The sequence below is a fragment of the Myodes glareolus genome, chromosome 13 (assembly GCF_982192425.1).
Source record: "Myodes glareolus chromosome 13, mMyoGla1.1, whole genome shotgun sequence".
Taxonomy (NCBI): Eukaryota; Metazoa; Chordata; class Mammalia; order Rodentia; family Cricetidae; genus Myodes; species Myodes glareolus.
Genome location: NC_142038.1, coordinates 67,345,641 through 67,367,902, shown reverse-complemented (window position 1 = coordinate 67,367,902; position 22,262 = coordinate 67,345,641). Strand labels below are relative to the sequence as shown.

At 42.8% G+C, this 22,262-nt stretch overlaps 1 protein-coding gene across 2 annotated transcripts; it reads right to left on the bottom strand.

The window, feature by feature from the left end:
• Positions 1-3,601: 3,601 nt before the first annotated feature.
• LOC125405882 (sperm motility kinase X-like) lies at positions 3,602-19,565 on the bottom strand. 2 transcript variants are annotated; one of them, XR_015734737.1, is made up of 5 exons: positions 19,435-19,565; positions 12,191-14,502; positions 11,702-11,775; positions 9,691-11,167; positions 3,602-9,605 (listed from the first exon to the last, which is right to left on the bottom strand). XR_015734737.1 is itself a non-coding variant. In XM_048442682.3 (2 exons), the coding sequence occupies exon 2, from the start codon at positions 14,489-14,491 to the stop codon at positions 12,689-12,691; it is 1,803 nt and encodes a 600-aa protein (XP_048298639.1). In that variant the 5' UTR covers positions 14,492-14,502; positions 19,435-19,565; the 3' UTR covers positions 11,798-12,688. The 2 variants fall into 2 exon arrangements, 1 of the variants encoding a protein (XP_048298639.1); XM_048442682.3 differs by lacking the exons at positions 3,602-9,605; positions 9,691-11,167; positions 11,702-11,775 and having other exon boundaries at positions 11,798-14,502.
• Between the last annotated feature and the right edge of the window lie 2,697 nt (positions 19,566-22,262).

The window sequence follows — 22,262 nt, the reverse complement described above, 5'->3', positions numbered from 1 at the left end:
TGAAAGTTCTTTACAAATCTGTTCTTAGCTTCCATTCTTCAAATGAGAGTATAAAACATGGAGGAAGAGACAAGGGAGAAGCTTCCTGGGGTGGCTGGAAAATTTGATGTATATGTGTGAGATTTTGCTTTAGTGATGGGGATATTCAGTAGGAGCTGAAAACAAACAATGTATGTATTTATAGGGCTTTGGATGTGTGGGTGTGGAAGGACATATGTGGTAGTTATTAACACAGCCATGTTTTGTTATAGGCTGTGGCTACAGGAGAGGAAACACAGGAAGACCAGCATCTTACTAACTTGGTGGGACTTTGGTTAAAGGGGAGGATACATAGAGCAATTCACATCAAGCTGTGGGCTGTGGTGAGAATTGTGGGTGAGTTTGAACCCAGAGGAGCATACAAGGAGCCACATTTTGGGCTGTTTTATGACATGAAGAGCCAGACACATAGACATGCAGATATTTATGACGCTTTGCCTATAAAGCCTAGACTTGTAGTGTGCATGTGTGTGGGCGGTGTGGGTGTATGTGTGTGTGAGTATGTGTGTGTGTGTGTGTGTGTGTGTGTGTGTGTGAGAGAGAGAGAGAGAGAGAGAGAGAGAGAGAGAGAGAGAGAGAGAGAGAGAGGTATTAAGAATTTTGTCTCTGGGTTTGGGGTACTGAGCACTACTGATCAAGTACCCATATTGGTACATTGAGGACTAGATAATGAAAGGAAGAACCTATCATGACCTGAGACCTCATCCACTGTCTATGGTGTATATAATATAGGGGAAGCCAACAGGGCTGGAAGCATAGGCCTGAGAGTGGGCCTTTAGCTGTAAGGAAGGGGATACCTATCATACCCTGACACATATCCATCTGTATGAGTGTATGTGTGCTGTGTGTGTGAGTGTCTGTGTTTATATGTAAGTATATTTGGTGTACTGCTGTTTGGGAGGACTATCTTGCAAAATCAGACACCTTGTCATATGTGCATGCTCGTGTGAGTGTGTGTGTGTGTGTGTGTGTGTGTATGTGTGTGTGCTCATGTATGTGGATTGTACTGTAGCTAACCTGACACTAGCTGGACCTGAACACATCTCCATGTGATAAACTCTATTTATAGGCAAAGGGATGCACAGAGGCACCTGTCACCTGGCTGTAGGGGAAGGTGAACTATGCAGGACCTGTTATGCAGCCATGTGTGTAGGTGGAGATTTATGTGTAGGACAATAGATAGGTAACAGAACCTGACATGTGCCTTGTATGAATATGGGGATACAGACCAGGAAGGAACACCTAGTTGTGATCGTGTGTGACTTTGCTTGTAGGGAAGAGTTATGTCCTGGGACCAGATTCAGAGACTTGTATGTATATGTTGAACTTTCACTATAGCAGTGGGAACCTAACAGGATCAGAGAACTGAAGTGTGTAAGACATTTCTATGTAAGGCAGGCAGGGGAAACCTAGCTGGTCTTGACTCTAGGTTATGTGTGTGACTTGTGCTTATGAGAAGTGGTACCTCACAGGAGGAGATAATGAGATCTGTGTGTGGATGTATATGTCTGTGTGTGTTTCTGTTTGTGTGTGTGAGTGTGTGTGTGAGTGTGTGTGTGAGTGTGTGTGTGTGTGTGTGTTTGAGAGAGAGAGAGAGAGAGAGAGAGAATTCCTTTATGTGGGGCTTTGGATATATGGCAGGGAAAAACAAAGAAGCCATGACATCTAGCCCTGTGTTTATTCTTACAGCTTTAATGCTCAGTTTGGTTGTATTTTCAAGGGTAATATTGATAATAATAATAACTATGTAATATTGATGTGTATGCATTATTTCTCTGACAGGGGATAACATGTATAACCTGATATGTACTGGTGTTTTCATGCATGTGTGTGTGCATGCATGCATGAAAGTGTCTGTGTTTGTGTGTGCATACTCATGTGCATGGGTGTGTGAGAGAGAGAGAGAGAAAGAGTGAGAGAGAGAGAGAGATTGAGTTCCTATATGTGGAGATTTGGATGTATGGTGGGGGAAACAAAGAGGCCATGACATCTAGTCCTGTGTTTATTCTCACAGTTTTATACCCTCAGTTGGGTTGTATTTTCTAGGGTACTTACCAGGAACTGATATTCAGCTATAGAAGACTTTCAGTGTAGGGCAGGAAATACTTAGAAGGAAGAGCCACTTACCAATTTATGTAAGATTTATGTGTATGTAAGATTTCTCTATGAGGGGATAGCATGAAGTACTTGATACAAACTGGGGTATTCACGTATGCATATTTGCATGCGTGTATGCAAGTGTCTGTGTTTGTATGTGTGTGTCTGTGTTGGAGAGAGAGGGGGGAGAGAGAGAGAACACAAACTAAACTATGTAAAATTGATGTGTATGCAAGATTTTTCTGTGAAGGGATAACATGAAGAATCTGATATGTACTGTTGTTTTCATCCATGTGTGTGTGTACATATATGCAAGTGTCTGTCTGTGTATGTGTGTATATGTGTTTCTGTGTGTGCATGTGTGTCTGAGGTGCATGCACTGTGTTGATGTGTGCTTAATTGTTAGGGAGGAAATACCTCACATTACCTATTATCAACAGACAATACCCATGTGTCTATTGTATCAGTGGTCATAGAAGGGGGGATTCTTGGAAGTATTTTTTTCCAAATCATGTATTGGGTGGTGGTGTACATACCAGTTGGCAAATCATGCATGACATGACACTTAGCCCTGTGTGGAAGACATTAGTTGTAAAGAAATGGTAAATGTAGCAGAACCTGGCATCAGGATCTGGCATGTGTCTGGGAGGCCTTGACTATGGGTGAGGGCATACCTACGGGACCTGACACCAAGATTTCTTTCTCTTGTTCCAAGATTCTTTTGTTTTCCTCCTCTCCTCCCCTCTCCTCCCCTTTTCTCCCCTCTCTTTTCCTTCCCTTCCCTCCCCTTCTCACTCCTCTCCTCTAATCCCCTCTCATCCCATTTCCTCCCCTCTCCTCTCTTCTCCTCCCCCCCCCGCTCCTGGCATTTCTTTCCCTCTCCTCCCCTCTCCTCTGTTCTTCTGGATATACCTCTCCAATACTACCCGCTCTTCTCCTCCCTTCTCCTCCACTCAATCTCCCCTTTCTCCTCCACTTGCCTCTCCTCTCATCCCCTCCTGTCTCCTCTCCTCCCCTCTCCTTCCCTCCCCTCTCCTCTTCTCTATCAACCATCTCCTTTCCTTCCTTCCCTCCACTCTCCTTTCCTGCCCTCTCATCCCTTCCCCTCTCCTCCCCTTCCCTCTATTCCCTTCTCCCTTCTCCTCCACTCACATCACCCCTTCTCTTCCCTTCATCTCTCTTCACCTCTACTCCCCTCTCCTCCCCTCTCCTCTCCTCTCCTCTCTTCTCTCCTCACCTCCCTGTCCTCCACAGTCCTCCCCTCTCCCCACCTCGATCTCTTCCTTTTTCCTTTCCTCCTATCTCCTCTCCTTTCCTCACTTCCCTTTCTCTATCCTACCTTCTCCTTCCCTTTCTCACCTCTCCACTCCTCCCCTCTCCTCTCCTTTCATCCCTTGCCCTTCCCTCTCTTCTACTTTCCTCCCTTCCCCTCCCCACTCTTCTCCTCTCCTCCTCTTCCCTCTCTACTCCTCTCCCACCGCTCTTTCTCTCTCTCACCGGCATGTGTTTGTGTGTGTAACTTGGCTCTTCAGAACTGGGAAACAGCAGGTCCTGAATCTCTTTGTGTGTGTTGGATTTGAATGTAGTAGAGGATATAACTAGCTTAATCCAATCTGTGTCCATTTATGTCTGTATGAAGTTTTGCCTGTAGAGAAGAAAAAGTCAGGAACTGATAAATAGCATATCATCTTTTGCATGTCTTTCTGTGAGTTTGTGTGTGTAGTATGTTCTTTTACCTAGTAAGGAAAGTTGGCAGAGGGGAATCTAACACATTACAATGTCTGTGTGAGTGCAGTGATGTGGACAGACATGCTGTCAGTTCCTGCCATTTTCCCCCTCCATAGGCAAAGCCTTATATACATGGATAGAAACTAAATTCAGCTAGTCATAGCCTCCCCTATGGCCAAATCCATGCACAGACAAATAGATGTTGGGGCCGGCTGGGTCTCCAGTTCTGAATATCCAAATTAAACACACAAACACATGCAGGAGAGAGAAAGAGAGAGAGAGAGAGAGAGAGAGAGAGAGAGAGAGAGAGAACAAAGAGACAGAGAGACAGAGACAGAGAGAAAAGACAGAGAAGAGGATGTAGGAACAAAAGATCCTGAGAACAAGAGAGACACAGCTTGGCCTGATCTTGCTGTATGTGCAGACCGGTGTCAGGTGTGGGGAATGATCCCCTGTGCTCATTATAAGCAGTGTGTGTTGGGAAGCATGGTGGTGTGTAGCAGGGATTTACAAATTAGTATATGTAGTATTGCAGTTAACAGAAGCATACAGCTGACACAAAACTAGAATTGCATGTGGAATTTGCAAGGGAGAATGGAATACACATGAATTTCTATGTATCAGGCCCTGTTGGTCTACATCTCCTACAAACACTGCTATACAACAAGCCTTTCTACGTTCCTTCTCTGTATTCCGAGTCCTAGATGTTCTGCTTGATGTCAGTCCCTGAAGAACACCTAATCATTCACCCCGCATTCACTGCTGCAAACTATACTACCCTGTAATCCATAATGCATTGCATGTTATCATCACCTTCAGGCTATGTGAAAACTATACAGCCCACTCTCTGAGCAATCACCCCAAGAACACACATGCACTGTTGCTTAGAGCATCACCTCCACCACTGCTCCACAGATACCGCTCTTGATCGGGCCCTCCGGGACAACCATAGGTGTCCTACATATAAGCTACAAGTTGGGTTCTACTTGATCTAGAAAGCTCACAACAGCTGGCATGCAACATACAGTGTTTTGATCACAAGACACTGCAGAGTGTCTCCCTGCTGCTCCCAGAGAGAACCACCTCAGTAACAGGACTGTCCCACTACAGGCCGTCTAGATGTCATCCCTCACAATCCAGCTGTCAACCGCACCCATTAACCTTTGGTTGTCATGCACCGCTGGACACTCCTTCCCCTGCCACTCTAACCTGAAACACTCTGTTGTCTTCAGACCTTGTGACCCAGGGCCTGCATGCACTACTGTGTATCACATCTTCAGAACTCTACAGTCCTAACCTGCATATGGTGCAGGAAAACAGGCTGTTTATAATAAATTTGTCTTCCTACAGCAACACTGCTGCCCCAAAACATTGTTCATCCTCAATCATGCAAACACCCCTACCCCTGTCTAGTAGTGTATGCTGTCAGCAGAATGGAGCTGTTTTTTATAAGGCTTGATGCCTATTGTTGTCTATACATGCAATATGCATGAATGAAATCTGTGCACGGTGGTAATATGTGCCTGATAGGAAGAAATCTGCTGATGTCTGTGACAGGTGTGTGTAGTAGAATCCTAAGAACAGCAGTGACGGTTTGCCTAGTAGTGTATATTGGGGGTAAGGGTGTGTGTCAAGCTTGGTCTCTTACCTGGCATGTCATGTAGGATGGAGGCTAGTGTTCAAGTGAATCTGATGCCCTGCACTGTGTATGCTACTGTGGTTTAGGAAGGGGTTAATGTCCAGCTTGTCCCAGTTGCTAGCAGGGGAGCCTGACACCCAGAACGGTGTGTAGCATAGGAAGGAGTCTGCAGAACCTGATGGCTAGCAGTGTAGTTGTGTCTTCTGCAGAAGAATGGAGTCAGACAATGCTAATTCTAGCAACAGTGCAAGATGTTACTGGGAGAAAATTTCCTATTGTGACCTGGCAGCTGCCAATGTGGTGTATGAGTTCAATCAGGATCCGATAACTAGTAGTGGATGAATGGTCATAGCGCTAGTATTATATCCAAGGTGTTTGATGTATTACACTCTGTGTCAGTGAGAAAAGAGGAAGAATGGGGAGTCAAGCCAAGCACCATATCTCCTAACTGTATGTTAGTGTATAGATGAGCTGGTATCAATCAAGGCGTGATAATGCATGTGGCAATAGGCTGGCAGTGAGGGATGTGATGTCCAGGAGAGCCTGCCATGTTAGTGTGTGTGAGCCATTTAGGGTGTCATCAGCACATGGTACCTAGTGGTGGATGTATGGCAGCTGTGGGGTGATGTGTGCATTTCAGGTAATTCAGGAAGCCTTGTAGGACTGTCATGGGTGTTAGAATACCCAGCAGGTCTGCTATATAAAAAGTGTGTTTAGGTGGATGTGATGTTGTGTCCAGTGTGTCACGATACTACCAATGTTGTTTGTGGTGGTGGGTGTGATATTCAAGAGGGCCTGACACGTACTGGTATATATGAATCTACAGGGATCTGAGGATATCAAGTGGGGCCTCATAACTACTAGTCCTTTTCATTACATGTCACTGCTTGTGGGACAGGGGGAAGGATGTTGACTAGCTGGGCCCAATACCTAGAAGATTGTATGGTGATCGCAGGTGATGGGTGTCCTTCAGCTGGCAGTGTATGTAAGTAAGGTGTTAATATGAATGAACATGCACAGACAAGTATCTCAGTTCAGTTTCTGCTGATTTCCTCAAATTAGAGTACCATCCACCACAGTGCTATTATCAGAATCAAGGTGACAGCTCATCTCCTTCCCACACAGTGTGAGAGGTGCCAGCCCTCATCCCACCACACACCACACCTGTCCCTCCCCACAGCCACACAATATACATTGTTGTTCACCATACCATGATAAACACCATATGCTCCCTGACACTGCAGATAAAATGGAAGATCTCATGCTGAACACACCACCTCTTCTCTCGCAATCCTACATAGCAGGCCCTACTTGAATGCGTCTTCCTGTGGCTCTATTAAGCATATCCAATGCCATGTCCTGGGCCTACAAGAAACACACCTAATGCCAGAATCACACTACACATCATGCCAGTTGGATTGTTCGAATACAGCCCTCGCATTGTACATGCTCTCAATCTTTCAAGGATGTGCCCCAACCGCCACTTAATCTGAAATATAAAATGTTATTAGGGTCTGCTGGACAGAATTCTCCACCACTCTTCCACCTGTAGCTATGAATCCCTGATAACACAACCTTATTAACCCCATATTCAGGCCTGTTTGATATCCTTCCTTGGCTGCTACAGCCCCACATACGGGCAGGTACCACAGCTGCTTTTCAGGCATTGCTAGACTCTCCTCTGCCTCCCTCATGGCTAACAGCCTAAATAGACTGGCAGGAATCAGGTGCTGCTGGAACTCACCTGCCTTCTGCCTGCCCCATGTACGCTGTTCTATGTCTTCTCCCAGACCATTCCCTGTCCCAAGTAGAGAGCTAGGTGACACAGGTGTCTTCATGCTGCTGACACTGGGTGCTGGAAATCAGGAGCAGCTGGTCACCTCCACTCCATTCCACATCCACATTAAATGCTATGTATCTGGCCATGCTGGAAACCACTGTCAGTCAAGATATACCACCATTTCATCAATCCTTATGAGGACCCCAGTATCCACCACATATAAACAACTAGATTTCACTCTCAGATGGACAGCCAACTCTGAACTACAACTCTGTGTTCAAGATAGTTTTCAGATTCTGCTAATCACCTCCTAACCTTAATTCTCCTCATCCACACAAGTAGGCAGCAGACTCTTCAGAATATTTCATCCTGCCTACATCACACATGTACTGCAAGGCTGTAGCAGGCAATGGAGCAGCATGGCCTATGAAACATCATTGGGTCCTGAGTGACAAAGGGGTGCAGTTTCCATGTAGTAGCACTAAGAAGTGACTTGTAGGTGGGGTGGGAGTGTGTTCTAATTGAATTTGATATACAGTATTTTTAGAGTTTTATGGTTGGGTTCTCACAAGGCCTGCTATGGAAGAAATCACATAGGGCTGCTCGAGAGCTGGTATCCAGCTGGTTCTAATACCACCCAGTGCATTGAGATGGTGTCAGGCAGGAAATGTCAAGCAGTGTCAATGACTAGCAATGCTGTTTAGCACAGCAGATGGGAGGGGACATTTGTGTATGATCTTTACTACTACTGGTGTGGGGGTTGATGGGGGAAAAACATTCTGAACTGCCATAATAATGTATATGGATGACAATATTTGAGTGTACATGTAAGAAAAGTGTCAGGAAAGGGCTGATATCTAAATGGATATGTGGATTGGGGGTTGCGGATGTCCATCGGGTTCTGACAACTAGCTGTTTGCTGATATATGTTGCGTGTCAGCACAGCCTGGCTTCATGTATTCACTGTGAGGCGGCAAGGGGGGCTGTGTTCTGCATGGGTTGACATCTAGCATTGAGAGTGGAGCAGTGCTGTGGATTGTGCAGCGCTAGGCTCTCTGGCCTCCAGCAGCAGCATGGAGACTCATGAGCTCAAGCAAGTCTTACATCTGTGCTATGCTCAGCATCTCTCTTCACCTGAACTGAGATGTTTGAGAGTCAAGAGTATAGTTGACTGTCAGAGGGGGAAATGAACCCCCAGCTTTGGAGAGTCTTCATTCTGCTTCTTTACCATATCATCATGCAGTAACATTGGGGGTCACATGGGTGGAAGAGTGGTAAGCAGAACACATCTGGTTGTCAGCATGCACACTCCTTCCTGCTGCATAGCACTGAACGATCTTATCTTAGAACAGGTATTTGTTGTCTGCTGGGCTGTGACAACAGTGTCCAGGCTTTCTCTAGATGTCCTATGATACAGTCTCCCCCAGCCATGCTTGAGCTTTTGTGTTTTCTTGGCTAATGGCATTAAAGCTCGTGTGGCCAGAGTTCATCTTCTGTGCTGTCTTTCTCTACTTCCTTAAGAGGCTGAAACTTATGTAGATCTCTTCTGCATCTCTTACATGAATTTTGTAGTGTTTGCATTGGGGTCAGCTGTAATAGTTGAATGTGTGTTCAGTTTTCTAATGGGTTCCTTATTGTTTACCTTTGCATCATTGTAGACTTTTGTGGACAGATCATGTTCTCTGCCTTCATTTCCAATGCCAAAATCAACTGATGCGATGTAGGTGGGTCACTCACTGGGATTTGTGTGTGAATCCATGTTTCCATCTCCGTTTCTTCCCTGTTCTACTCTGTGGATCTCTGAGACTTTGTGTGAAGGGCTGGAACCAGCAGTGCAGGGTCTGGAGGAGTCGCTCCTGTCCTCTGCCTTCACTTTTGGGATTAGAACCAGGTGGATGTCACATTTAGTGCTTGGGTAGCAGATTGACATGTTTCAAGTCTATCTAAGAAAAGATCTGTCAGTTAAACAGCAGCAAAAATTGTGGAGAAACAGGGGTCTCTGAGAGTTTAGAGTCCTTTGAAATCCTCTCAGAAAAATACATGTTCTATTTGCCAATTGGTGTAAATTCAGCAGGAAATCTACTTTGGTATTTTGATATTTGTTGTTTGTGTGTTGTCTCTATCCAATACCAGTAGGAAACAGTCTAAGTGACTGACATCAAGTGCACCATCATCCGGTGATTACTGGCCTGAGAGAGAAGGTCCAAGGACACTGCCCTTTCCAGGAACTCCAGTCTAGAGGCTGTGCAGATGCACTCTCGTGTCCCAAGGCTCTGCAGTGGCCCTTTCTTTCTCTGCTCAGGTAGTTTTCTAGGGTCATCTCTGAGAAAAGAGAGGCATAGGTGACTTATTTACACTATCAAAAAAACCCACTATGAATGTATGCTGAATATTAAAGGTAACATACATGGAAGGCTTTCACAGGGGATCCTTCTGTTATCCTTAGATCTTGATGACAACTGGAGCAGGTCCTGTAGCTGGATGCTGGAACATGAGCCATCCCAGTGCCCTGTACAGGATGTCCTCCTGAAGCTGTGTAGAACTTCTGAGCTTTCCCGAACTTGGAGACGATCTTTTCCACCACGGACACCAGGGTTGAGTGTGCAAGTCCTCAGGTTAGGAATCCTCTGGGTCACGATTCAGGATGTGGCCAGGCTCCTATAAGAGAAGGAATATTTCAGATCATTGAGGAAACTGGCTGCCAGTTCCACATCCACAGGCACAAGAGCTGTGGACTTGACAGATAATGGCAGGTTTACTTTATGAAATTCAGGGACTAAAGAGGCAGGTATTATGCTCATTGTCTTCCAAGGTGACCTTCTCTAGGCCTACATCATTAGGGTTTCATCAGGGACATCAGAAGGCAGAAAATGATTTTTCATGGCAGACCTGCAACTTTTCAGGCATCAGGTTCTGGGAACAAAGGAGGAAAAACATTTCCCCACCAATATGTTTAAACATAGGCAATCTGCTCCCTACACCTCATCTCACGTCCTCTTGTCTACATTAGACAGGATACATACTTGGTGAAAATGAGCTTCCACAAAAGATGATGTCCCAAAAAACCTACAGATAAGAGAAGAGTAAAAGTGACCAATAAGACATCTGGAGTTGACCTGGGGAATTCCATGTGACCCACCTGTACTAGACTGCTCATTGTGGCTGTGTCAAGCGGCCAGTGGGTGTAGTTTAAGCATTGTGACAACAAAATATGTTATGTCCAGAAGAGCATCTAAGGACTCAGCTTTGTGCTCTGTGAGGAGGACACCTGTGGACACCTTTGGGATGAAGTGTGTGAAGTTCCTCCTTCAAGAAGCTGGTAATCATGGACCCTACCCTTGCTCCATCCAACAGAGAGACAGTAAAGGAGGGAAGTGATTGGTGTGGGGGTCGGAAACTCAGTTGACTTCTGTTCTCTCAGGTCAAATGCTAAAGATAGCAACTTGCTTTAGTATCAGGGAAATTCCTCATTTGTCCCAAGGCAAATGTCAAAATAAACATCACAAGTGATCATACTGAGATTTGCCTTTTTAGAGTCTGTCATGAGTGTCTGGAGCCCATGATTCTTATCGATTATATCTCCTGGGTTTTACTGATTGGCTACAGCATCCAAGTCTCCCTTTCCCAGGCACTGCATTCAGTAAAGTATATCACAAATGGTACTTCCCTTAGTAATCACCCACGAATGCAGAGCAGGTATGGACACATAAGCAAGAAGGCCTGCCACTCTAGTCTGGTTGTCCTTGCAAGGCTGTGTGCACTCTCGTTCTCATGGTTCTTCAACCCAGTACAGACTAAGCATCTTGCCAGTTGCAGTGATTGTTCTTCCACACAGGTGTCAGATGATGTTCACCTGTTATACACAAACTGTTCCTCCATAACAGCTAGGGGCAGAGGGGAAAGATGAGGTACTTGTCACAATTTATATCAAGATTACTCTGAATCCATGCCTCTTGTCTGCCTCCTCACCTTTGTTCCTCTGCATCATGAGCTTAATGACCACGTTCCTTGGAGTTGAAAAAGGTTGACTTTGGCATCCTCATGCTTATCTTTCTGAGATTCAGTATCAAGGATAAACCAAATCACAGATACCTCTCCAATACAACAGGATGAAAATTAGCAGGCTCCATGCTGCCTTCAATCATGAGACCCACAGATAAGCCCTCACATTCAGTCCTTTCTGAGTGGCCCCTCTTCGTTACTTCATTGGTTCTGCATGGAGAGTGTCCATGACAACACCAATGCAACTTTCACAAGAGAATCCTAGCAGAATGCTTCTAATCTACAGTCACAAGTTTCTGTCCGAGTCTGACCCTCTGACCCATGATATCGAATCTAACCAAAAAATAGTTCCAATACCATGGAATCAGTCATGTGTCCACTGTACATCAGAATCAGGACAATCAAGCAATACCCACCGTGCAAGTTGGAGCAACATCCCAGCATTCCATCCAGAGTGATATCCATTTCCTTCCTGCTTGCTGTCACTTTCCTATTGAGAAACAAATGTGGTTCTGACAAGCACCCCACAGTAAGGACCTCTTCACCAACAGCTAGACTGAAGCAGCATGTAGTAGGAGTGTCTCCCGTGCAAAGAAGGAAATGGATACAGGCAGCCTGCAAACTCATCAAAAGGGAGGGGAGGGGAGGAAGAAGATTCACCTCTGTCCAGTCTGAAAAAACATTTCCCTTGGACTTGACCTTGAAGAGAAAGACAGATGAAGGAGTATTGATGTTGTATGTCATGGAAGACTGGCCCATTGCAGTTTATAATCAAATGACATCTTTGGGTGAATTTTGGCACAGGGCTGCACACTGAGAAGGATGCCATTAAAGGTCAGCCATTGGACATACCTCCTTTTAACAATGGTTTTCTGTGGAGAACCCTGTGGTAGATGAAGCCTTACCATCTCCTGTGTTGGACTTCTCTGTTGGAGTACACGGCACTCTATCATCTGGACTTCCTGCATGGCTCCCAATTTGGCTATTTCAGTCTCTCCAAGAAAATTGCTATCCCCATGTCTCATCCTCGACATTGACTCAATTTGGAAAATGATAATGACATATGGAAGACACAGTCTTAAGAAATTTAAAATATATACTTCAGAGTCTTGACTAATATCTTTCTGGATCATCTGTTATCTGGTGTCTCTTCTTCTCATACTCTGTCCTGGTCTTTAGTTTTCTTCCCTCAAAGCCTTTGATGATCTATAATTCTTTCTTCCTTTAGCCAACACTACTTCTGGCTGCTTCTACAGCCTCTACTTTTCAACCACTACTGTCTACTTTAGCTTAAACAATTCAGGTTAAAGGTGGAGGTAGAGTTGCTTTTGAAATAAGAGTTCCTAATTTTCAAATCCTAACTATCATGTGATGGTCACAAAGGACCTTAGAAAACATATAGATTAATAAACACTGACGTGCATCCTGGGCACACCATTTAGCTGTGTGTGTGCTCCTGCAATGCTCTCTCCTTCTAGTGGTGCCTCTTCATTCGGAGAAACATGGATTTTTCGTGAGAGTGGAAGACAGCAGCACAGAAATCTCACACTATTCCTAATTCTCTTCTTAACCCTCTTCCAGCCTTTGGACAGACTGCTGGCAGAGGCTGCACTTACATTTTCAGGAAGGACATCTTTTAATTTGTTCTGTGATGTTGTCTGAAGGGAAGATCTCTGAGTTCCCTGGTTTTCAGTGGTGATCATACCCTGAGGTGCCTCCCTGTCCTTCCTTTCAGAGGGTGTATTCTGAGCATCTGAGCTATTCTTCGGGGAGCTCACTTCCTGGGGTTTCTCACAGGACAAATACTGTGCAGAAGAAATGCACTCAGAGAATGGGCATCCTGTGGACAACTCATTGCAAACCATGCTACCTACTGCCACACTTTTACTCATGAGAGGAGTAACCTCAGGAACACACATGGGTACTGGGTGGGGAGGGATGTCCTCCTTCAGCAGGCAGCACAAGGTGGCAGGCATGCTCAGGCTTCTGCTCCCCTGCTTGCGTGAACACTTCTCAACCTGCCCCTGATGTTTATCCAGCAGGTCGAAGGTGGGAAGGGCAGGCTCACTCACTCTCCTTTTAGGAGCAAGGGAGGTCAGAGCACCTGATGATGACACAGCGACACAGGCCTGCAAAGACTTAGTGGAAGATTTAGTGTGGTCCTGGGGTGACTCATGGTTTGAAATTAGGTATGTGGCCATGATGTTATTGAATTTTTTCTCACGTAGACTATCACTAATAGCCTTGGGATGGTAACCCATACCCCACATAGCCAGCAAAATACTGGGATTTGGATTGTTACAGAATGACTCTGAGGATGATGGGAGTTTCCAAAATTCTTCCCTGTCTTTGATCCACTGGTGTTGCCTAATGTCACATATTGTGGGCCTCTGTTCAGGGTTCACAGTGAACATGTGCACAATGAGGTGCACAAGCAAAACATTTTGAGAGTGTGTGTAAGGAATGTAGTACGTGGGATCCAGCATCTCCTCCTTCATGTCTGGATAGGTCTTTGCTTTGAATGGGAAGCTTGCTGTCACCATTACATATAAAACCACTGCCATGCTCCAGATGTCAACTGCCCTTGCATCATACTCCTTGTCATCGAATAGCTCTGGAGCACAATATTCAACAGTGCCACAGAATCCCTTGCACTTCTCCCCAGAGCTGACTCTGATGGCCAGGCCAAAGTCACACAGTTTGATGTTTCCTTTGCCATCAAGCAGGATGTTATCTAGCTTGATGTCCCTGTGGGCAATGCCATTATCGTGGCAGTAGTACACTGCACACGCCATCTGGCAGAAGATGTGTTGGGCCTGTTTCTGCTGAAGAGGGCCACCCCGCTCAATGTGCTTGGCCAGATCGCCATGAGCAGCAAACTCCAACACCATATAGGTGTGGTCTCTGCTGTCGATGATGTGGAAGAGCTTTATTATGTATGGGTGGTCCAGCTCTTTCATGATGTTGAGTTCATTCCTATTTTTTCTGTCTTTCCCCTCACCATTCGCAAGGATTTTAACTGCGACTTTCATATTTGTGAGGAGATGGCAAGCTAGCTTCACCTCAGCAAAGGTCCCTTTGCCGAGGGTATTGAGTATGATGTAGTGATCTGTAATGGTCTCCTCTTCATAGGCGCTGGCATTCAGGGCCAGCTGCATGGTCTCCTCCTCTCTGGTCTTGCTAGAAATGGTCTTGATAATTTCCATGCCAACGCCACCTGAGAAAATCAAAATAAAAGCAATGAGATGTAAGTCAAGGGGTAAAGTTTTTAGCTTTCTGTTTCTTCATGGACAAATCTGACAGAGCAAACAACCTTACAGTGATCTTCTGGGTCAAAGAAAATATGAGTAAACCAAAATCTAAAGAAATTCCAGAAAACATACTGAAGATGAGAACTAAACATAAGGAAATAGACCAGATTGAGCATTGCAATGGCATAAATGCTTGATTATTGAAAAGAAAAAGCGAAACAGATAAAACCTTACCAAAAATAGTCAAAGAGGAAAAAATTCAGTTTAAATTTATAGTCAAGCTTTGGTCTTGTTACAGTAAATATGGCTACTTCTAAAACATCATTTGAAAGACTTTTTTGGTAACTAACAAGGCACTTTATTTTGGTATGGAAATGATATCCTTTTTTTCTGTAAACATATTTGGAGATAAAATGAATTAAAAATTCTATGCAAACCAAACCATTTCTGAATCAGTCTCTAGGAGAAATTTTGAATATTTCTTCACTGCTAAGTTCTCACTAACCTAAACAATGGAAATCATGGAATAACAAAAACTTTGGAAAAACTCTTAGTATAAGTACATAGTACAGAAAGAAAAGGAGAATCAGCATTCCTGCAGAAATAATGAAATCGGGGGAAATAGGAAAAGTTATGATGCACAATTTGCAGACGCTTTCCTATGCTGAGGAAAAGGAATGCCATTTCTAAGAAAAATATTTTGCATTTCTAGATTCTAATGTAACCTTTTAGCAGTCTATGCCATCAAATTTACCTATTTTTCCTGTTCCCAAGTTATATATTTTACTCTGAGATAGTTTGGTGAATATAGTGATATGACTCTTGTGGGCACCATAATGAAAAGTGGTCGTTAACTAATATGGATTATCATTCTATGTTAATCACTTGATGGAGGAGGGTTATCTGTCTATTGTGTTATTTTCATTGGTCAATAAAGAGACTGCCTTGGCCCCTTGATAGGACAGAAAATTAGGTAGGCGGAGTAAACAGAATAGAATGCTGGGAAGAGAGCAATGAGGCAAACGCCATGGAGCCAGCCACCAGGTCAGACATGCTGAATCTTTTCCGGTAAGCCACTACCTCGTGGTGCTACCACGAGATTATTAGAAATGGGTTAATATCAAGATATGAGAGTTAGTCAGTAACTAACTCTCTAGAGATAATGGGCCAGGCAGTATTTAAATGAATACAACTTATGTGTTATCATTTCTGGGGCTAAGCTAGCCGTGCGGGAGCTGGGCAGGATGAAAAGCAGGCCTGCCCGCAACTCCTCACTACAATCACTTGCTTTCATGCAAACTCAACTAAAAAAAATATTTTTCAGTAATCTATGGTGGTGCAGGACAATTGTCTGTATTCTGTCAATTACGTTTTAAATACACGCTGATTGGCCAGTAGCCAGGCAAGAAGTATAGGGAAGACAACCAGACAGGAAATAGAGGCGGGTCAGTGAAAACAGGAGAATTCTGGCAAGGAGGAAGCCTATTCCTTTCCAGTCCTGTCTCAACCACAGAAGAAGGAAGATGTGATTCCCTGCTGAAAAGGGTACGGAGTCAGTGGCTAACATAGATAAGAATATAAGTATATATATATATATATATATATATATATATATATATATATGTTATAGCATTTAAGAAAAAGCCTGAGCTAATGGACCAATCAGTTTATTATTAGTATAGACCTCTGTGTTATTTCTTTGAGGCTAAATGACTGTGGGACCTAGTGGGAGGACAGAGACCAGGCAGGACAGAAACCCAGACAACTCTATGGTATCAGTCATATGTTTTAAATTATTTGTACATTTACAACTGGGTTTGAATCTTTAATTTTTTAGCTTTTCAATAATTTTAAAGGTTTTAAACATGATTTTTCAATTTACATTATTATATTCTTTTCCTTTTTTAAGATCTGACAGTATTACTTTGAGGGCAGGTGTAACAAGTGTGATGTTTCCTGATAACATAAGAATGAAGCCAATGTCTCAAGGTTTCTCTATTGTCTGTATAAAGATATAACAAAAAGGCTACTCAGGAGTCAATAATGTCAATCACATTCTCATTCCAATTCCTCAAGTTTTCTAGTACTATTATCTTTCTATTTTTATCAGTAACATGAATTTTAAATTCTTCTCTCATACCCTGACTTGAGTTTTCACTCTCTCATCTGCTTCATGTTCTCCTGCCTCTTCCCCCAGATTTACCCTCCCTCCATCTCCCCTCAGGAAAGGGCAGGCCTCCCAGGGACATAAATAAAACAGAAATAATATGCTTTTATAAAACTGTGCACATACTATCATATCAAAGCTGAACTAAAATCCAAGAAGGAGGAAGAGGTAACCTAAATAGGTTGAAGAGTTAGCGACCACCTTTCCACTGTTAGGAATCCAAGAGTAATATCAAGATTATGGAAAATAACATGCACACAGGATCTAGGTAAGATCCTTGTCTCACAGGATCTTGTCCTGTGAGATCCTTGTCCCTGATCTCTTTGAGCCACTCTGAGTTCCAGTCAATTGATTTTGTAGGCTGGGTATCCATGGTGTCCCTGACTATCCTGGTACTCTAATCGTTCATTTGAAAGTATTTTGAAAACCTATGTTCCCATGAATTGTGAAACTAGAGCCAATGGCAAATTTCTAAACATGTGTCACCTCTCAGAAATCCAAAGTTAGTGTATAAAGCCTATGCAGATTAGTAATAAGTATGATAGTTCAATATTCTTTGAAAAAATCGTAAGAAAATCATTTGGGTCCATTTACATAATTGTGTCCTTTTTCATACCAGAAAATCGGTCCCGTGAAAACCACAATGCTCACCTCTACTGTCAAGACTATTGCTATGATGCAACATTATTGTTATGCACTCTTGCTAAATACAACACTCATGTATATCAGTCAACATGGAGGTGTTGACTGGTGCTTCAACTGCTAAAAGATTCACCACTGCTGACTGACACTCATGATAGAGAAATGCATTCTGCATTCTACTGAAGAAAAAGATAATCATCAACATCATCCAGCTACAAACCCTAGGACAAGAGTGACCCACAAACATAATGGACTGAAGCAATATTGGAATAAGTCCAATGGCAATTACCAGTCACTTTTTGATTGGATTTAAGGCCCCTCCAAGAAATGGACACCATTACTGACACTGCTCACATGAACAAGAAACTGAGTGGAAAGGTCAAAGCTTACAGAAAAACCTGCTACTATGATTTTGCTACAGCAACACAGTGAACAAAATAATTTTTGTTGACATACTGCTACACAAAGACATCAATGTCTCACACAGCGCACAGCAGTGAAGCCGTTTCTAGTGAGAGATGTATCTAACCCTGAGTCTTATAGCAATGTAGAGGGAGTATGAGGTTTAATAATATTCAGTCCCAATTGGAAAGCTTCATGAAAACCTTCCCTCAAATTTCAGGGAGCTAGTCAGAAGAAGAGGCAGAAAGATACTAGGGCCAGATGTAATAGTAGATTCCAATAAAACAAGGATATTGATGAGCACATGAACTGAAAGAAATTGAAGCAATACACACAAACATACAAAGGTTCTAGTTAAATCGGGGTGCTGTCTTTGAAAATGGAAAGTAGAAACAGGGTTCGATCCCCAAACAGGAAAGCATCAGTATTTGATTCCTGATGGCAAAGAAGAAATTGTTTCCTTCAATGGATTCTCACTGGGTAACTTAATCACTACTCTTCGTAGGATACATGTATTGGAATCGTTGGAAAACACAAAATCAACTCAATTGAAATGTAGTAGACTTTGGAACTCATTGTCCTTTTCTGGGGACATTTTATAGGTCTTAATTCCTTATTTAAATTTTTCTTTTCTTTTTTTATAATAGAAAGTGTGTAAGACCATAACCCTAGATGGTATAGGAATATAGAAGGCTGTTGGAGGAAATGGGGAAGGGATAAATGATCAAAGTACATTGCATGGATGACTTTTGTTGAAAAAAAAGAAGACTTTCATTGATAAAATGTCAAGAAAATAACAGACTGGTATGAATGCTCTCATGTATGGATTCTACCTGACTTTCAAAAAAAATTAACACTAATATTTCTCCAAGTATTCAATGAGAAGGAAGGAAAGAGACACTTTCCAACATGTCCTACATAGCCTACAGGAGCCTACTACAAGACCTGGTGATCTGAGCTTTCCTCCCTTGATCCCACATGTTGGAAATAAATATCCTTACTTCCATCCACAAATTTTCTTTGGACTTCCATAAGTGTGTGTTGTAATACACTTATAGATAAATAAGTAAACAAAGGAAAATAATCTAACATAAAAAAGAAATTATAAGCCAACAGTCTATGTACTTAGACATGAGAATTCTTATTAAAAGTAGTTGAAATTTTCCTGCAAGTTCAATAGCACATGAAATGGCTATGTTCACGCTCAAGCTCAGTTCATTACTGAAGAACAGAAGGACAAATGTAACATAAAAGGTGACAAATAAACATATGAACAGGATACAGATTACAATGCCCCTATCTCCAGTAATTAAATTTAATCATTTTTGAGAAAACTGCCTCAAATGCAGATGACTTTGTTATTTGTGACATGATAGTTTCAAAATGTAAATTTTGAGGGAACCTAAAACATGACACTGAGGACACAGAAGAGAACTATGGTCAACCTGGGGAAGTCCACGGTCTTGGGACCTAAGTTTCTCAGCTGGCACAGACTCTGTAGACAAAACAGTGATGAACAGAGTCCTAAGTAGCTCAGAATCCAGGCTTGGGATCCTTATTAGTCAACCAGTAAGAACAAGGGCTGGTGACCAAATCCCCACTCCAAAGTTATTTTGACAAACAAAAAGAACAGTATGGGTCTCATGAAAGCAAAAGGCTTGGAAGACAACAGTCAATCAGGCTGTACCGGGTGTTGGGGTGTTGCTTGAGTAGATCAGAAAGGCTTCCTCCAAATTCGTAGCTTCATACACTCTCTGTAGGTACTGCCTCTGCCACTGGTGAACTCAAAGTGAAAGCTCTGCCTTCAACCTTCCAGCACTAGCACCAACTGTCTGTTAGCCACGCAACTCGTGCTTTGAATCTGCATCTTGATCTGCGACCTGATTGGTCACAAGTACAGAACTGAGCCAATTAGATTGAATAGACAATTGGAACTCTCTCATTGGTCAAGTTGAAATCACGTGACTTGTGTCAGCATGCGAATGCTTGGTAACACCCTTTGACTGCACATGGGCTCCTGTGAGAACAGGATTGGAACAGAAGGCTTTGTTTCTTTGTGTCTTTTGTGTAGGGACAACCAAGCTAGTTAGGATCACCCCACACTTTTTCCTTTCCAGAATTGCCTTTCAGTTGTGAAAATGGACTTGGTTTCTGAAGGTGGGATTTGTGTTTGTTTTTTTCTTTGTCTTTTCCTAGTGAAAGTATCATCAGGCTATATTTGTGCACTGTTGTTTTGTGAACACCCATAAATCAACAGAACCCCAGGAGTTACTGACTTCAAAGATATAATAGTCTACAATGAAAAGTCAGGCTCTCTTTAAAGTCCTGCACCATGTCTTGAGTGCATGCAGATCTTTCTTTAAGAGCCCCCTCCCTTCCTTAATATCAGTGTTTCGGGTTATGTAAAAACATTTATTTTATAAACTCGAAAGTTACATCATCAACTAGTCAAGGACTATTATTCCGATACTGGTCATAAATAGCCTAAAATTAAAGTAATAATAAACACAACCATATCGAGCCACTATTTTACTCCCTGACTTTCCTTATTTCTTGCACTCATTTTGTTATGGGACATTTTAATTCAAAATTTTCTATTTCCCAGTTGTAGCAACTTCTAAAATTTATTTTACAATTTGTATGTTTTCTAGTACATGGAGGAAACACACACATTCTTTTGGTGAACTTGTCTTCAAACCTGGATGCATTTTGTACATTTTTTTCAGTATTAGTGCCCACTCTGAAACTAGTTTTTTAAGACCTGTTGATTTTCATGTGTTTTTTTAGAATGTCATTCATAAAGAATGTATGTAATTCTCTCCTTTCAACTTGCTTCGTTTTTCTGCCAAGAGATGATGCCTAGATGTGTGTATGTGTGTTTATTTGTGTGTGTTTATGTCTGTGTACCTGTGTCTATGCAATTTTGCCTGTGTGTGTGACAGAGTGGGGGAAGGAGTGAGGGAGAGAATTCATTTATGGGGGCCTTTAATGTAGGACATAAAGAAACAAAGAGACCCTGAACTTAGCCACATGTGTATTTTCAGGGCTATATACCATAGGTTTTGTTGTGTATTCAAAGCAACTTATGAGGAATAGATTTTTAGTCATAGGTGACTTTCACTGTAAAAGGGAAAATACATTGAAAGTCTTGCCACCAACCAATTTATGTTTGTGTAAGTTTGTAAGGGGATAACAGGCAGAACATGATACAAATTAGTACATTTATGTGTGTGTATGTGTGTGTGTGCATGCATGCAGGTGTGTTTGTGTATGTGTGCATGGACACAGGTGTGTGTGTATGTGTGTGTGTGTGTTTATGGGTGCTTCAGTTGTTATGGAGGAAGCCCTTCATATGACCTATCACCACACATGTATGTGTGCCAGTGGCTACACAAGAGGAGATTCTGAGCAGTACCTGGCACCAAACTATGCATGTGGTGGTTGTGGTTCTAAGGTTGTGAAGACCTTTAAGTCATGACTATTAGTCCTGCTTGTAAGGCTTTGGCAGTAAGGAATAGTAAATGTAGCAGTACATGGCCTCATGGTCTTGTGTGTGTCTAGGGGGCTTTGACTTTGAGTGAGTGGACACCTACTGGACCGGACACCAACCTCTCTTTTTCTTGGTCTCTTGCACTATTGTTGCTCTCTCTCTCTCTCTCTCTCTCTCTCTCTCTCTCTCTCTCTCTCTCTCTGTCTCTCTCTCTCTCTCCATCTCTGTGTGTGTGTGTGTGTTTGTGTGTATATGTGTGTGTTTTCCACTTGGGTGTGTTTTTGTGTGTTGCTAGACAGCTCAAGGTTTGGAACTCAGCAGGCCCTGACATTTATTTGTGTGTGTGTCTGTTTGAGAATTTGACTTAAGATGAGGTGATAACTGAATGTGATCCCTTTCCATGCATTTGTGTGGGCAGCTTTGCCTGTGGATGGGAAAAAGTCAGGATTTGATATTACATATACTCATGTTTGTGTATGTGTTTATTTCCATGTGGTTTTTTTTGACAGACTCTGCACACCTAAAATGATCTAACACAATCTGTGGGTGTAAGTATGGCCTTTGCTGTAGCAGAAAGTCTACCTAATATAATGTAACACCTAGTCATGCATTTGTACATGGACCTTTGCATTTGCAAACATATTCCTGAGAATGAATTGACACACAACCATGCATGGGGCCTTGGACAATAGCAGCTTATTCCTTGTGTTCCTGACAGTTGGTGGGAGTAACATGTCCTTTGGACATGTTGCCTAGTCATGTGTGTGTGTGTGTGTGTGTGTGTGTGTGTGTGTGTGTGTACCTGTTGCAAAAGAAAATTTAGTACCTTACTGGACATGATCTTAGCCATGTATGAAGAGCTTTTTATATAAAGAAAGGACTACCTAGCAATACCTGGCACATACTCTTGTATGTTCATGATTCCATGTATTTCTGACTGTGTGAGCCTGTGTAATTATCTGTGAATATGTGTGTTTGTGTGTGTATAGTATGATCTTTTACCTAGCACTGAATGTTGGGCACAT